This window comes from Amia ocellicauda, chromosome 16, assembly GCF_036373705.1.
Source record: "Amia ocellicauda isolate fAmiCal2 chromosome 16, fAmiCal2.hap1, whole genome shotgun sequence".
Classification (NCBI taxonomy): domain Eukaryota; kingdom Metazoa; phylum Chordata; class Actinopteri; order Amiiformes; family Amiidae; genus Amia; species Amia ocellicauda.
In genome coordinates, this window is record NC_089865.1 from 21,215,382 (window position 1) to 21,233,811 (window position 18,430).

At 39.2% G+C, this 18,430-nt stretch overlaps 1 protein-coding gene across 1 annotated transcript; it reads right to left on the reverse strand.

The window, feature by feature from the left end:
- Window positions 1–102: 102 nt before the first annotated feature.
- On the reverse strand, window positions 103–8,223 carry nemp2 (nuclear envelope integral membrane protein 2). Its single transcript, XM_066688547.1, has 9 exons — window positions 8,116–8,223; window positions 7,187–7,296; window positions 6,144–6,378; window positions 5,646–5,718; window positions 5,297–5,390; window positions 4,835–4,946; window positions 3,215–3,440; window positions 2,344–2,541; window positions 103–1,271 (listed from the first exon to the last, which is right to left on the reverse strand). Exons 1-9 carry the CDS (start codon window positions 8,213–8,215, stop codon window positions 980–982), a joined length of 1,440 nt encoding a protein of 479 aa, XP_066544644.1. The 5' UTR covers window positions 8,216–8,223; the 3' UTR covers window positions 103–979.
- Between the last annotated feature and the right edge of the window lie 10,207 nt (window positions 8,224–18,430).

Genomic DNA, 18,430 nt, shown 5'->3' on the forward strand with positions numbered 1-18,430 from the left:
GTACGAGACCTTCACCCTTCACTGTAAACACTTCAAATTCAAGATGAAATGCATTATTTTCTAAAGAAAGAAGAAAAAAGCAAACGGCAATGACAAAAAAGAAAAAGGTTGCATAATTTGCATATAATTGGATATTGGATTCTATGCTGCTTTAAGTGTTTCAACAGAGCTATCCAGACATTCAGTGTCATGTTTCCTTTCATTATCCATACTTATCATCCATCCATTCAAAATAGAGAATCTCAGAAATAATTATAACACCTACAACTATTAGCATCATTAGGCAGGAATATCTGAATATATACCATTCTCCCTGAGCAGCTGCCATTTCTGGAAATTTCAGTTTTGTCTTCTGTCATTTGTTGTTTGCATGTAATACATCTTGAAGGCACAGGATACTTTAAGGAGTGTCTTAAACTGATGATTTTGTATTTACCAGAAAAAGTTCATTTCTACCTGAGGCACAGAAGATATGCTGAAAGGAGGCTGCTTCTCTATTTTTAGAGTAAGTATACAAATCTGATAAATCAAATGCTTTTACTATCTGAGGCAAATTCAACTGCAAAATGTCTTGGATCGTCTGCTGTGCTATTTTTACACATCCTGTTTTGTCAAGATGTTTTCTATTGCTATGGAAGCTGTGGGGTGTTGTGTGTGTGTGTGTTTGGTGTTAGGGACGTTCAAGGACACGTGTAAATCACTTCTAAGGTGTTGGGAACTCGGAGGATGAATGCCAAGGTGAAAATGTCTCTGCCAACACCCATATGGAACACCCCTGTTGAGTAACTAGTCGGTAGACAGTTTCGGACGGCTGGATGCCTTCTTTTCCCCAGTGCTCCTGGCAGAGGCAGATGCCTGCAGGAATCTGGCTGCTCATTAAAAATGGTTGTGTCCATCTACTTTAAGTTTTTAAGAATTCAGCATCCTTCCAAAAAACTGATAAAAAGATAAAAACTAAACCCATTGTGGATCAGTCAGTTTAGAATAGCTCCAGGTCCTCGGTCTGCAGGACAGCCGGTGCCGGTGCTGGTGCCAGTACCGGGGGTGTGAGTGCCAGGGGACTCTGGATGGGTTCATTATATTCCAGCTCATCCTCGCTGAAGTCTTCACTGGGCCGCTGGCTACTGTTCCACTCCAGGGCGGGCACCGTGCCACCCCCTGCAGGGTAGATAATTTCTTCATAGAAGAGCCCCCCTACGCCATACTGCCGGTCGTGTGCTTGCGACTCAGTGGGGGTGATGTGCGAGGACCCCTGCAGGAAACCTGCAAACCTGACGGGTGAGAGAAGAAGGAGATGTGCTTCAACGTCCTGCGTGTGATTCGAGTCCTAACAAGGCAAGTAAATGAGGATGCGGGTTTCAGTTGTGTGCCAGTCGCCTTCACCCAGGTGTATTTTCACACTATACAGAGGAGTTAAATAAGCTCCTGCACTGGCGTAAGGGACCAAAACCTTTATGTAACATCTGAAGAAAGGAGCAGTGAGCAGCTGATATGCATTCATGCCATGGAGAATTAGTGTATTGTGTGTGCATGACTGTCATTCCCTAAGAGCCTTAAACCAGCCTTTGCATGTTTTAGAAGTCACTGTTTTGCCATCTGATCAACAGACTACATATTTTGTATTAGATTACAATATCTCCATTGTAACTAACTTTCTTAACAATTGTTTTCTCCAGTTGTTCACCCCTAAATTACACCTCAACTATTATTATTCAATCTGCAAGTACTGCCCTAGCAAAACCACAGACCCACAAACTCTTGCACGTCTTCCTAGTGTGATACGAAGGTCTGTTGCTTCTCTCTGTTCTAAAATCCTCCAGTTTTAAAATACATACAATTAACCACTTTTGGTGTAAGAGTGCTATCTAAAGGACTAAAGGCAAAACGCATTAGTGGACTACGTATAACATTTCAGGGGTAAGATTACCATGTTAATCCTCAGCTGTGTTATGTTGCGGCTGTATACAGTGTTTCTGCAACACATTTAATCTCCTGTTGTTATTCCCTGCTTTCTGTGTATCCCAATGCCCATACATATATATTAACTTTATTCAAATTGAATATGAATTATATTAGTACAGTAGCTACCAGTCATACTAATAAATTGGATATTGTAGTCAGTGGTAAGAGGCAGCAGGTACTATACCAGAGAATATGGCACAGTATCTGCTTAATATTATCTTTAATATTAGTCTTCTAAATTCCTCCTCCCTTGACTGTTAAGAATGGCTGTCTTGCTTATTTGTGCACATCTAAGCATGTGAAATAGATTCAGATGAGAATGCCTCCAGGTTTCATACATGCCCGTTTTAAAAGAATACACACTGTTCAACAAGCCCGTACCTCTGAGGAGCTCGGAGTCTCAACACCGTGTCCCAGGCGGGGAAACCGGGTGTCCTGCAGTGCTGCCGTAACGCGTCTAAGGAGGCTCTGGTGTGGATTTCCCCCTGCCATCGGTACTCCTCTTCGGTTAGGTATCGATGCGCAGGTTTCTTTCGCCTGAAGAGATTGAAGAGCCCGCCACATAGTCGCCACATCTGTCTGTCGAAGCGAGGTGAAGGGTATAGGAAAATGGCGTTCATGTGTGCTTTGAAACATAAGTCAATTCATAATAATTCAACGTTCAACCCAGTCACATGGCTTAAACAATGGAAAAAGGATTGTACAGGATACACCGACATGGTCGCAATGTAAATAATGGGCAAAAAGCAATTGCACCATTGTCTTTAAAGTGCAGTTCCAGTACTACATAAAGGAACCACAAATTGCACACAACTCTTTTCTTAATTACACCAGTTTTGCTTGGATACCAGAGCTGTTTTCCATGGTAACTTTCTGTTACAGGAAAAGGGCTCCTGATAAGACTTCCCTAATCCGTCACCAGTGGGCTGAAGTATAAAGCACACACTTCCTCCCACTGAGCTTAGAGGAGGCTTTTCAGGAGCTGCTTCCCTGGGACTACCAATTAAACAGCAGAAAACACATATTAAAGAAAACAAAAAAGAATAGATTACACTGAAAAATTGTAAAATTTCCTCTTTGAGAATAAACAATACCAACCTCTGACACTTTTGTTTAAAACTATGCTTTCAGTTTCAGGCAATTAAATAATCCTTGTATTGTACTTCTAACTGTTATACTGACCATTGAACCCTCGGCCAGGCGATTAAGTATTTTTTTTCTTCATTAATTACTCTTGTTGAAGCACACTTACCTGCCAATCCAATAGGTCATTGTTTTGGCATAAGGTACACATTTAATGATGGCCATGCCTGTAAACACGACATATGTAGCTGGAAGGTAACTAATGCCGCTGTATATGAGGAGCAAGCCTGCTGTCTGTAGTGCCACGCTCAGAATAGTGAGAGTCCGTTCATCTGTAATTGGTCCGAGCTTGTAGCAGATGGCAAAGCTAACAGAACCTGAAAATAACAGATAGCCTGCGAGAGAAACAACACAAAAAAAACTACTCTAAATTCTGTAAAGTAAAACATGAAATCCCCTTCTCTTCCTTCATCATCATCACCTTATAAGGCACAGTTATATATTTTGTATTTTAAGCTGATTAAAGGCACTGTTCAGGGCAACACCAGTGCCTGTTAATCCTGCTATTCTCGTGGTTTAAACATTTACACATTTGCATGCAGGCTGTATAAGTGCTATCCACGGTGAAATTAATTTAGCAGTTCACAGATCCTGTTAAGCAGTCAGGAGGCATTCCCTTCACCTCTGAAACATTTTCCGTTGCACATTTATGAAACAATAGGAGTTAGAATTAAAGTGAATTTAAGCATCTAAATTGGAAGCACGGCTGTTTCCTCCAACCAAGGTAATGCTACAGAATCTCTGGCTGCCCAAGTTTTCAGTTATCTAACCGAGTCTCATTATTGGATGAAAAGAAGAAAATACATTGTTTCTTTTCGAGGGATACCTTGTCTGGGGATTCTTTTACAGATGTATATCAGTGTATATCTTCCCCAGAAGTAAAACTGCAGTTTCATTTATAAAACAAACATGGGCCTAGATTCAATAACATGTTTTCCCATCATATATTTGTGCTTGTTTGTAGGGTTCTAGCAGTGATTTTAAAACACTTGCCCTTCACTGAACAGAGAAAGAAAAACCTTCAGATCTTTGTTTTGCTGTGCCGTCACAATGCTTTGATTAACAACCAGGTTTAGTTTTTTTTTTTTTTTTTCAAATAATAATCTTTGCTTAGTCTAGCCTTTGATCCATCACACTCTTGTCAGTTTTTAATGCATATTAATCCAAGAAACCAACAATTTGAAAAGCCTCCATATACAGTTAGGTCCATAAATATTTGGACAGTGACACAATTGTCATAATTTTGTCTCTGTATGCCGCCACAATGGATTTGAAAGCAAACAATCAACAATATGTTCTTGAAGTGTAGATCTTTAATTTGAGGGTAGTTACATCTAAATTGGGTGAACAGTGTAGGAATTACACCCATTTATATGTGGTTAGAAGCTCATAAGTAATTGGGCAATTGGATAGCAGCTGTCACCCAATTTGGATGTAACTACCCTCAAATTAAAGATGAAAGTCTACACTTAAAGCACATCTTGATTGTTTCCTTTCAAATCCATTGTGGTGGCGTACAGAACCAAAATGATGACAATTGTGTCACTGTCCAAATATTTATGGACCTAACTGTACATACCAAGACTTGGCAATTTGCTCCATACACCCACCATCCTTTTATCCTAAAGTAGAATCCAGGGTCATATGTATAGTCATGGCAGCCTGTGGTGACAACACAGCCAATGGGCGCCGAACAAGATATCCCTATATGCATATAATCTCGACTCACCCAGTAAGTACTTCCAGTACATTAACAGAACTTCATCCCGGTGAGTTAACAGCTGCTGAATGCCCAATATGGAAAAAGAAGTTGTGCTGAGCAATATTAAAAATGTACTTCCCTGTAAAAGACACACAAAAAACACACAATTACATGCTCCCCTCACACTAAAACTGCCTTGCACACCTCAACATCTATTTTTTAAGAAGCTGAGAGGGCCCTGCTTTGGATGGCTGGAGTTGAGAGTAGCAGTATCCCAAACCATTTGTTATATAGGGTGTCAGTTTTAAGAACTCTGACTGTGTTTTTGAGATATAGGCATAACCTTGTACATGTACCAGTGCTATATGTACTTTTAAAAGGCTTAAGTCTCTTGTAATATTAACAATAAAGGAAAATATACTTTGTAATTATAACAACAGAAAAGAAAAAAGAGAGGGTGTTGCACAAACAGATGTAGATAATATTTACCTTTGGTAGAAAACGTTTCAGTAGAAACACTAAGGCAATGGATATACTGAGAACACTGACGGAGAGTCCGGCAGAATAATAAAACAGCGTACTCCTGCCAAAAGAAAACACATGTAAAAATACTGAATGTTTGTGACTAACATCATGTCATTATCAGAGGTAAACTACAAGGTATGATTAATTCAAAACACTTATTTTTGGTTTGTTTTTTAAATTACAACCATTGTTATTACTGTTAAAGGGCAGTATGGTGGCACAGTGCTTTGGATTTTGCAGTTTCAGATATTACTGTGGTATTTACAGACTTGGGGATGTTACGCTATAGCCTTTTCAGCCAAAAGACTCTTACCTGCAAATTCGTCCTGCGAAGTAGAAGAGGCTCAGTCCACACAGGAACATGGCAAACAGTAGTATATTCAACTCTGAAATTATGAACTGGAAGAATTACGGTTTGGTTTCATCAATTGGTTTTACACAATGCAAATATTCAGGATGTCTCTGTATAACTCAGGGGGAGAAAAGCAATTTATGTAGAAAAAAGTGAGTAAGTGCTTAAGTAAACATGTATGTATTTATTTATTTACGCCTCCTCTTTAAATAACAAAAGCCCTGTTTACAGCAACCAGTCATTGTAGTTAATAAATATAAACTTCCTTGAAAAGTTTAGTATACAACTCTGCATTTTAAAAAACAACTCCCTTGAAAATGTTATTGAAATGCTAATATTACTGCCCCATCTTCCTGTTGATACATAGGTCATGTGTGAGAACAGATCCCTTATCGTGGTTATAATATGTAAGATTAAAAATATACATCAAAGTTCAAATAATGTATACTTTTTGCTTACTTTTTCCAGTCACATGCACAGAGTAGCTGACCCGGGGCTTTACTGGTTTGACCTTGAAGCAGACTTCCTGGTCAACTAAAGGGATGTCCATCTGGGTGTTGTTGTGAGTCTTTGGAAAAGGCCAGTACTTGTTAAAGGCGCATCTGATGACATGAATTCTCTTCTCGGGGTCCTCGCAGGACCTCTCCTCCAGTGGGAACACAATGCTAATATCACTGTGACCTTTGACCTGCACCTGAAGAGAACAAGAAAGCATACTTCACAGGTGTCAGAAATTAAAGACCCATGCAAGCAACGTGTTGGGTTTCCTTCTTCATACTGTAAACTACATCCATTAGCGAGACAATTTGATATATGCAAATTAGCCTTAATTAATTAATTTAAAGTCTGACCATTCAGAATTCATTCAAATATTTAATTCAGTAGGGGTTCAGTTATTTTTGGATCTCAGTCCACCTTTGGGTTCTTAATAATGTATCTTAAATGGTTATTGTTTCTACGTTTAACATCCTTTATGAGTTGTGCAACACTTACGTAATAAATATTAACAATTATCTAATTGATCTAAGTAAATTATATTACCTGCCCCATATGGCACAATTTGCTGGAAATGCAATAAACACCAGCTATATCCATGCCAAAGTCAAACCCTTCTCAAATCCCAAATGGGGATCAACCTTGAGTTGCCTCAATCGAAGGCAGGTCCTCTAATCTTTTAGTGCTGAAAACATTATTTTTAGCTTAAAAGAGAAGTGCAAAATGCTGTTCCTTTCCAAAAGTTACAAACACCAACTCAACACCCTCTCTCCAGGGAGAGTCACTTCTACCTTCTGCCTGGACTGGGAATGTTGAACATGGAAGGCAAAAAACATTGAACATATGTGGGCTGCAGGATGGGTATGTAAAACACACCAACAAGAAAACAGCACAACAAAACTATGTTAAGGGGACAAGAGCTGTTCGGGAAGACTTGACCTAAGAATATGTGAGTTAATAGTGAATTTTATGATTTCACCATGTTTCAAAATATATCAGTGAAATACCTGAAATGTGGACCAAATGTCTTTCCACCTTATTACGGTCCCTGAAGTGTAGCAGAAGCATTGCTCACTGGCTTCTGTAATTTCCTTGGTTTCTTCCACAGAAATACAATCTGTGAAGTGAGAAATTAATCATTTGATATTGAACTAATTAAACAATACTTTTAACAATAGAAGATTCAGAACAATAAAATATGTGAAATAAGTCTACCATGGATAATGTCCACAGTCATCTTCAAGTTTAAGTAAATGTACCATTCTTCAAGTTTTACTATGATTTCACTATGCTGGGCTTTTATCGTGTTATAGATTGCACATTTTATAATAATATGTGCTTGCTAATATGATCAAAATGAAATAATTTAAAAATCCCTTCATCACTAACATAACAATTGCATAACTTTGGGTCCATTGTATACAGCAGGGTGTTGTTGTATTGTCTTTAAATGTTTCAAATCCCACTTTTATGCATTCTGTTCATAATGAATACACCATTTCATTTCTAGAACTACAGTAAAGTCATCGTCCACTACGAAACCAGTTATTATTATTATTATTATTATTATTATTATTAATTTTGTTTTCTGCCACACAACAACACGGATATGCATTAATATACAGGCGTGTCAATTCAAAGCATCATTGTTCTGCAGGAAGTGAATAAAACATTCCTGTTGCATGGTGGAATTATTCCTGTATTTAAATTTTATAATACTTTACATTAAAAAAAACACCTGTCCATTAATACAAATACTGTAAAGACTCAAGCAAAGGAGCATTTTTACCACTCAACCTGTCTCAAGTAAGTGCAGTACAGTGAATACACAACACGGAAATAACGTGTGCACGCATACATGTATGTACAGCATGTATTTTTTTTATTTGCTTATTTCTTAATTCTACGGCAAGCACGTATATTTAATATCGGTTACCTGTGTGGGCGTCTGTCCGGGTCGCTATTGCAAACGCAAGTCCCCAAAGCAGGACAGACTTTGACATGCCAGCGTCCTTCATGTTGAAATTAGACATCATCCACTTTCAAATTGTGTGGTATTGAGGACAGCAGACCTGACCAGACGATACGTGAGCAGGATATAAAAACACACCAACATTAACTTAATATCATACACGAAGTTATCCAGGTATGTATTAGTGTACATTAGAGTATCTATGTGTCTTCAAACAGCTTTAAAATAATACATTTAGTGGAGTTTGCTGATCTGGCATCTATTAGTTTGGTCTAGAAACAAAAAACGAAACTTAACCGGTAGATGCTTTGCTGTCCCATTCGAAGAAAAATTAAAAAGTGAACGACATACAGTCAGTGCAATTGTTTGAACATCTGGGCATGCTGATTTACGTGCCACACATCCTCTATTTGCTTTTCGAGTTGCTGTATGTTATCGTGAAACAACAGGAAGCCTATAATTATATATGAGTCGTACTGTAATATGTGTAGAAAAAATAAATGTTTGTTTTCCTGAGAAACGGCTTTGGATACATTATATAGAGATGCCCTCTTGTGGTTCCAAAGATAGTGCAGCATTTTCTGCCCGTGTCAAATGCACGATTTATTTGTATGCTGCTGCACCTAGAAATACAGAACAATATTGCAATGGCTTTATAATATTAACAGTTAATTAAAGCAACGTGCAAACTAAGCACACTTTAAAGACAACGATTGTGTCCTGTAACTGTCCATCATCCAGACATCAAATCTCAAACCAATGCCCAATTTAATTAATCATCAGTTGGTGTTTAACCTTGACAGAGATGAGAGTAGTGGACATCTTATCCACAGAATACTGATAACTGTGGCTTCCATTGGGAACTCCATTCATCATCCACTTCCATCTCTTTCATGAACTATTAGGCCACCGCCAGCTATTTTGTTGCTCTTTTAAATCATGGGCATCAGTCCCTTGAAGAATAATGGCTTTCCTCCAGAGATGGCGCCATTCTGCTAATGACATTTTATCAGGAGGTGATGTGTCTGTTGTACTGTATTCATGCTGTTGGATTTGCTCTGTATCCAGTTGTGATGTCCTGCATTTTAAGCACATATTGTGTTTAATTCAATTTAAATTATTTGAAAAGAATGGGGTACAACTCCAGGTAGAATGTGAGAGTAGAAATCTCACCCGGTGTATTCTGAATCAGCAGGCATCAATTTGCTATTTGATGCCTGCATGCAGAGCGGATGGGTGAGGGTCTCCCAGGGCTCACCAATCTATTACCCCCTGCATGTCCCAGGCAGAGATTACAGTCAATTTTGCTCCCCATGTCTGACGTAGGAAATGCTATTTTTAAGGCTGTCAGCAGCGCTGCACAAGCACAGATAAGGAGCCTCACACACGTGGCACAGTGCAAACTCCTCCTACAGGAGCCGTTGACTCATCAGGTTGGCTGATCCTTAAGTGCCCTACTTCAGGCTGACTTCTAGAAATTACATTTGACAGTTTCTCACCAGGAAGTCTCTTTCAGGTTATCGCAATGCTGCCTGGTTTTGTATTATTTTTCCTTCTTAGAAATACAAGTCTTTATGGTGTTTGTTGTTGTTTTCTTTGGATGTTTTCGGCACTGCTTTCTTTTGTCATTGTTGCTCTGTTGTTTGTATATTTCATGTAGGCCTAGTTCATCGGTACCTCACCAACTGGCACACATCCAGAGCTGGCTGGCACTCAAACACCATATTGTACAGCTTGGTAAGTATTGTAAAAACACCAAAGCAGAAGTGACACATATGCAGTTACTAGTATGAGTTGGTGGGGAGGCAAATTAAAACCAAGGGCTGGTTATTTCCCAAACTGGCTATAATTTATGAGGAACGTTCAGTTTTTAAATGGTCAAAACCATTGTTCTTCACGGGGAATCAAAATTGAACAGGAAACAGGCCATGTTCTCGCTTTCAGATGCACATTATTAGAACACCTTACAGTGCAAAAAAATCTGTTACAGAACAAAAAATAATGGTAATTTATTTTCATCCTTGTTTGTTGTTGTTGTTTGTTTTGTTTTTGGAAGGCTGTGTTAGTTCCAGGAACACTATTCCCAATGGTGGGAAGACGCTAGAAACTTGAATGGTGTCTGGCACAACCAACTAACTGTTGGATCTTGTTACAGCACTGTGGCACTGTACCTTAATCATTCACACTGTGGGAACTAAGATAATCTCCTGTATGCAAACTGTTTCCTTATTCCCAGTGATTACTGGGAATCCCAACTTGCCTTTCTTTCTTATTTTTATGCTTAGTGAATCTAATATACTACTAATAATTTCACTGCCCTTTTTGGGGGCGTATCAAATTCAAATGTCACCTGATTACAGCATAAGGATGACAGTTTTACTTCATTTTCAGTACGTCCACCTTGTCTTGTTCCAGCATTCCTCTGCAACTCCATTCCAAGACAAAGATGGCAGAAGGCATTAATATAAACTGAGAAAGGACTCCCTGGACAGACCCCCCAGCAAATTCCAGTATCACACCAGTCCCAGTTTAATCTCTCTCTACAGACTGCTAATTTGCCAAACATGCATTTCAACTGTAGTTCCTTAGGGTGCACACTTTGGAGAAAAGTGTGATGGTTTAATGAATGTACTTGAATATTTTTGAAGTTTCAACCCCCCCCCCCCCACCTTCAACCTCCTGATCAAACAGCACATCTTCAAAAAAAAAACAAATTATTAATCAGGCGAGTCAAGTGGCATCTTCTTATACCAATCTAATAATCAGTGACATTTTCAGTCGCTTCAAAGGGACCTTAATTAGTTACAGGGCTGGAGAGCTGTCTCCCAGCGGGCTCTGATTGGCTGATTTGCCAGCGTGAGAATTCCAGGCTTTAAATGCTTGGTCAATCAGGCGGTGAGACACCTCCAGAGAAACCTCCAACCCTACAAAGGCCAAGCAAAGGCCTACTGGAGAAAATGTTTCCAGAATAACAGAATAAGTTTCTTGGGAAAATTCTCAAGAGAAATGTATTTTCCTGGAAACCAGTTTAATAATTTGAGTCTTTTGGTGTGGCAGATGGTCACATGCCTCCCTATCATGATGACCTTTTTTTTTTTTTTTAAATCACTATTACAATCTTTTGACAATTTATAATCACATTCAGCAACTTCAGTAGGCTATTAATTGCTCTTATTGCTGTATGTGTGTGTGTGTGTGTGTGTGTGTGTGTATATATATATTTGAAAAGACTGAGAAAACCAGCTGCCACCATAGGAAAAATTTAACGATAGATGTGGTTTATATTATACAAAAACAGCAACCAAAACTTCAGAATGGAAAGGAAATGCCTTAACTGAAAACAACATGTGAAAACATAAAAAGGGGTAAAATAGCTTTCCGGCACTGTTGCTACAACTGGGATTTCTGAACTCTGTGATTAATTAATAACATCTTCTTATATATACAGTGAGGGAAAAAAAGTATTTGATCCCCTGCTGATTTTGTACTTTGCCCACTGACAAAGAAATGATCAGTCTATAATTTTAATGGTAGGTGTATTTTAACAGTGAGAGACAGAATAACAAAAAAAAAATCCAGAAAAACGCATTTCAAAAAAGTTATACATTATACACAGGTCTGAAGTGAGCAACCACAATTACGTTTGATGAGATGATCTCCCTGGCTTCCTGGTGCCATATATTACAAAGCAATGGTAAAGATGACCCGAAAGGGGGGACTGATCGCTGCCAAAGGTGATTCTAGGGTATGTGGGGGCCCCAGGCAGAGGTGATTATAGGGCATGTGGGGGGGGCGGTGGAGCTTTCTCCCGTGAGAGCGGGGGGAGGGGGTTGGGGGGGGGGGTTCACATTTCGGGGCCCCCCCTCAGCCCGGGGCCCCAGGCAATTGCCTAGGATGCCTACCCCCTTGCGACGCCCCTGATCGCTGCACCGGTGGCCAAGGAGTCGGCTTCTCTGACTCGCTCTCTCGGTCAAACAACTCCCACGCTCAGGAACTCTGTCCACACTGGGCCTCAGGAACAATGAGAGCCTTTCTGTCTCTAGAATGAAAGCTAAAGCGTCTTGTTAAGATTACAGCGCAATGCTTGAGTAGGTCTAAGGTCTTTGCAGATGCTTATTTCTTTATTTCTTTCTTTCTTTATTGCAGTGCCTGGACACAATAAAATGACAATACAATTCTAGCTGGTATTGTGCTGTATTCCATTGTGTTGCAATCTAATCGAAAGGCGTTCCTGTTACCCTTGAGACAAAGGTGCAGGATTTCATAAAGCAAAAAACATCTCTTGGCAAAGCTGCACACTAATCTATGTAACACAGTGGACTGGGATAACACACAGCTTGCAGTGAGAGCAAGTAGGGAGCTTTTTTGTTCAAGTGGTTGAGTAGCACAAATTACTCTTATTTTGATGACTCAGTGTTTTCTGGGAGGGGTATAGATTGGAACTGGCTGACATGACTGCTTAAACTATAAGACCAGCTGCAAGGGCTCGTATTGATTCATCAGCGGTGTGGGAAGATGGATTCACCTGGCGGGGGGAGAGGGATTGACTGGTTGAATCAGTTATCCCCTCGAAACTTGTAGCAAACTCTCCCCTTCCTTTGCACTTCACAACCTAAGATCTTTTAAGATGAACTTTAACCTTCCTGGAATTTGCAAATGACTAAATTAGTACCCAGTTGTATTTTGAATTGTAAGAAGCAGAAAGACGCCTCTGACAAATAAACAAATCATGATAGGTCTATTTTTTTATTTGGTCTAGGCTGAAGGCATGCCTTGCTTCAATCATATTATCTGGATTACTGTATTCTAGTTAACACTGCTGACATATTGATTTTATTACCAAGTAGTCTTCTGTTCAAAGCAGTGCACTCATTTTATATACAGTGACTAATACAGAGGGAAGACACAGCTGCACCAGGGCCTGACGTCAGCGTGTTACACATAAACATTAGGCCAGTGTGTGTGTGGTGTGTGTGCACATATATTACAATATAACTCCATTTCACATTGCAGCAGGGCTTTCCCAGATAGACTCATTGCTAGTGTCTCCTCTTATTTATTCCTACTGAGCTCTGTTATTTCACAGGACCAGGCCTTGAACTAATAATTCAAAATGTGTATCTTTCTCCATTGAGAATTTACAAACACAGCTTTTTAGCAAGTGGCTGAAATTATATTATCTGGGATTATTCTTGGCATGTACATATTTCTGCATTTTAAATCAAAATCTGTGTGAATGCCTGTGGTTGTTTGCATTTAAACTTTTAGAAAGAAAGAAAAAAAGGACAGACATCAGAAACAAAAATGCAGAAACAAACGTAAAAACAAAACCTAAGAGAAGGCAATGAAAATGTCATTTATGTGTGTTTTGCTCTTTAAAATATGAGGGGATTTTTGAAGTGGGTGTAGACAGTATGTGGTGTTATTCTCATATCTCTAGGATGGTACTGATTTTTCCTGACAGACACACCTACACAAGACTAAAGGCCTACTGTCAGCTAGATTGTGTGAAGTTTGCCTTAAAAAAAAAAAAAAAAAAAAAAAGCAATTCATAAAAAGTATTTAGTGAGGTCTGCTTTAAATTTGTAATTAATGCAGAAAACGTATATATAAAAAGGAACAGAATTTAAAAAAACAGCCAGAGAACACTAAAAGCATTTCAACAGATATTTCAATTTTTGTTTGTTTGTTTGTTTGTTTCCTTTATGTAGTATGAAGGAGTAGTGGGTAAACAAATCTTGCTTTTTATTTATTTATTTATGTATCATATTCTATTCTATCTATTGTATTTGCGTCTTAGATTGCTAACTTTTGCAGCAAAATGAAACGCACAGCCACAAACACTAATGGAAAAAATATATATTGTAACAACGGTTTTGTGGCTCATTTAACTTTTTCCTTTTTAAAACCTTGCAAAAAGCCCCTGATGTACAAAGTTACATCTTTCCATGAGCTAATTAAAAAAGGCACCTTCTTGAAGTGCAATGTTGCTGTCTGCAACAGCTAACAGCTACTTCTGAAAAGTGCACAATAACCTGTGACTGCCTTAGATTAGACTCCTGCACAGTCATAGTCAAAGTATTTATTTTTAGGAGAAGGATGGTATATGTATTATCTCCTGCAAGATTGAGGTACTGATGTGCAGTGCTTTAGAGTAAAAACAGTCTGAATTTAAAGTTGTATTCGTTTGTTACAACCTCCTACGGTAACAGGTCAAAGGTGGCTGTGCTCAACGTGACTTTTCTTCAACAACGAGAGGGACGGAGCACACAGGTCGACTGTTTTAAAGTTTCGACCTGCCTGGTCAGATTAAATTAGCCTTTCCCCTGATTATATAACCCAACAGTTCTCAAAAAACAAAAACATGCATCTTTTTACCTCCCACTAATGAACCAGATCGGAGCAGCCTTGTTCATTAATTATATATATATATATATATATATATATATATATATATATATATATATATATATACACTCACCTAAAGGATTATTAGGAACACCTGTTCAATTTCTCATTAATGCAATTATCTAATCAACCAATCACATGGCAGTTGCTTCAATGCATTTAGGGGTGTGGTCCTGGTCAAGACAATCTCCTGAACTCCAAACTGAATGTCTGAATGGGAAAGAAAGGTGGTTTAAGCAATTTTGAGCGTGGCATGGTTGTTGGTGCCAGATGGGCCGGTCTGAGTATTTCACAATCTGCTCAGTTACTGGGATTGTCACGCACAACCATTTCTAGGGTTTACAAAGAATGGTGTGAAAAGGGAAAAACATCCAGTATGCGGCAGTCCTGTGGGCGAAAATGCCTTGTTGATGCTAGAGGTCAGAGGAGAATGGGCCGACTGATTCAAGCTGATAGAAGAGCAACTTTGACTGAAATAACCACTCGTTACAACCGAGGTATGCAGCAAAGCATTTGTGAAGCCACAACACGTACAACATTGAGGCGGATGGGCTACAACAAAGCTCACCAAAATTGGACAGTTGTAGACTGGAAAAATGTTGCCTGGTCTGATGAGTCTCAATTTCTGTTGAGACATTCAGATGGTAGAGTCAGAATTTGGCGTAAACAGAATGAGAACATGGATCCATCATGCCTTTTTACCACTGTGCAGGCTGGTGGTGGTGGTGTAATGGTGTGGGGGATGTTTTCTTGGCACACTTTAGGCCCCTTAGTGCCAATTGGGCATCGTTTAAATGCCACGGCCTACCTGAGCATTGTTTATGACCATGTCCATCCCTTTATGACCACCATGTACCCATCCTCTGATGGCTACTTCCAGCAGGATAATGCACCATGTCACAAAGGTCGAATCATTTCAAATTGGTTTCTTGAACATGACAATGAGTTCACTGTACTAAACTGGCCCCCACAGTCACCAGATCTCAACCCAATAGAGCATCTTTGGGATGTGGTGGAACGGGAGCTTCGTGCCCTGGATGTGCATCCCACAAATCTCCATCAACTGCAAGATGCTATCCTATCAATATGGGCCAACATTTCTAAAGAATGCTTTCAGCACCTTGTTGAATCAATGCCACGTAGAATTAAGGGTGAAAGGGGGTCAAACACAGTATTAGTATGGTGTTCCTAATAATCCTTTAGGTGAGTGTATATATATATAATTTTGTGGTTAAATTGTTTGTCATTTATTACGACATGATACAACATAGGTATCTAATTATCTCCCTTAAGAACAAATAGAATATACCTGTCAGCTCTTTACTACAGTATTAACCATGAAGCTCCTATTCCGACTGCATTCATGAGGCGTAGTGATGTGTCTTTGTATTGTGTTTGAAGTGTCTTCCCATATTATTGTCATATAGGCAACATGCGTGATAAAAACTGTGAATTTAGATGTGTTCCTAGAGAAACAAAAGCTGCAGATTGAAAGTCTACATTTGGTATTTTCCAGTCTAAGGGACTGTACACGACAACTACAGATGAATCTTCTGTGGGCTGCATCAGTGCAGCCCACATCGATTTTCAGAGCGTCAGGTGGTTTGAGCTTTGATTGAGCTTAATTGATCTGCAGCAGCACAGACCATGGATTTGATGGCCGTAGGAGGGCTGTGCTGACCCCCGTTGACACGCTGTCTCCTAGCAATGAAAAGGTGATGTGTGCAAGGTGCCGGTTGCCAAAATGCATTTGCTCTGACACAAAGACATCTTGCCGAAGGTGCATGAGATGAAACCAAGCTTGAGGGTAAGAATGGCCTAAGATTTGACATATGACATGTAAAGTGTCCTTGTTGGATTGAATTCTGTATTCTGGTGCCCTATGACCAGTGCTGTGGTCAATAATAGAAGCAATCTTTCAAGGAGGGTCACAAACACAATGCATTTCAATGGTATAACTTGCTCTGGCAATAATTGGTGTGCCTTTCATGTTTGATAGTATGTAGATGACTTAAGAATAATTTATAGTCGTATCAGGCTTTACAAATGTCAAGCCACTGTATCAAACGTAGTCATAAAACTGAAACATAATAAATGATAAAAGTCAGATAGTACAGCTCATCCGTGAAATTCAGATTTAATGCTTGATATCAGATCTTCACATTTCTACTGTTAATTCCCAAACCACTGCATAGTTTTGGCCCATTACAACAATGTACAGTGCGTTTCACCCTGTGATCTTAAATGGAAAACATTTAAACAGCACCGGATTAAGCAGCTGCAGTTGCTAAGCTATTTAAGGGCTTATATATTCAGAGCAAAACATTCAAATCAATTGCACAAAAAGGCACACAGTACAGATTATGACAGTTTATGTTGCTTTCTGGGAATCCTCTAAGGGAGCTCTTAATTAATTTTCTCTTATTCTCCTGGGGTTTATACAGTCTGACCACTCTCTCAACCTCTACATGGGTTCCTTTTCAATTCAATCGAAAGCCAATGTTAAGACTTCACATATTAAAAAAAAAACAATATGGATTTTTATAAATATCCATGCCCAGCTGGCCAAGAATTTGCTCACACATCCATTCACCATCAACTGTACAGTCTGGCACTTTAGAAAGACCTGGACTTAGATGTCAGGCTTTTACGTAATGTGCATTGGCTGAGCTTGGATTGACTGTTTGTCATTGCAGAGGCTGTTTGATAGTAGTAGGAAATCTGCTAGGCTCACGGATCGTTCCATCTCTCTGTGTTTCAGGGAGAATCACAGTGGCTTATTTTTCCCTCTGTGTTGCCTGGGCTGGCATGATGAAGAATGGCACCTTGTAGCTGAAAAATGTGTGATTGACGCCATCAGCATCTTTAGTTCAGGGTGACTTCAAAAATAAAGTGACTCATCTACTTTGCACCTGTGATATCGCACCCAGGGATTGTAGTTATGCACCTTGACATTTCTGACATTTCTGACTTTATTGGGATAATCCAAAATGGTTACGTTTTTGTCATTGTTCCTGTTTGTTTATTTTAAATCAAATAATATGAGAAACAGTGTGGCACATAGTAGCAGATTACTAAATTGACATTGTGTAAACGGTCTGGCCCCCCCGAGACTTCACTCAAAGGACACTAGTATTGCTTTAGGTAGTATTTTTTTTTTTTCTTAGAATAGCTCAATTTTAACAAGATTATGTCATTTTCTCATCTTGATTTCCTTAGCTGTAAAGTGCATGGGAATAGGCAGAAAATTATGTGCCCGTTGTAATATGCGCACCACTTGTTATTTCATATCGCAGCCTGCCAAGTAACGGTCGACATTTGATTGATTAGCGCTGAGACTCAATTCAAAACCTACTGCAACTCAAGCATTCAGTCAGTAGGTGGGTGTGAGGGGATATGATTCTCAATGGAGGACTTTTATAATTGCAGCTTCACAAACATCCAGTCCAGAGTAACTCGGATTTCATGCGAAGAGCTGTACTATTCGTATTTTTAATTAATATTATTGCTGGCAGATACGTTAGAAACAATCTGTATTTTAATTTTCACAACTGAAAATGTTTTTCCATGCTAATAAATGTTTCCTTTGGATTCTCCCCATCCGTCAATGTCCATGAGTCAGTTTGTGGTTATGGGTTTGGCAGTTGTTTGACCAATGTTTGTATTTTGACTTGGAGGTATAGAGGCTTTGGACAAAAAAACTGTTTATGTGAACTTACTTTCAGAGAATTGAAACTGGAATAGTGTTTATGAGCCTGACCTGTTGATCTCTCATGTTTGGGGACCAGTCCCTTGCCGGAGCAGGTTAGTCTCTTCTTTGGTCTGCGCATGTTGAGGTTTCCTGAAATCTGCCAGGAATGGAAAATGCATT

Coding starts and splice junctions, on each gene's coding strand:
- nemp2 (XM_066688547.1), bottom strand. CDS start 8,215: ATGATGTCTAATTTCAACATGAAGGACGCTGGCATGTCAAAGTCTGTC. Junction 7,297..8,115: donor CCGGACAGACGCCCACACAG/GTAACCGATATT, acceptor CTCACTTCACAG/ATTGTATTTCTGTGGAAGAA. Junction 2,542..3,214: donor ATGACCTATTGGATTGGCAG/GTAAGTGTGCTT, acceptor TCGCTTCGACAG/ACAGATGTGGCGACTATGTG.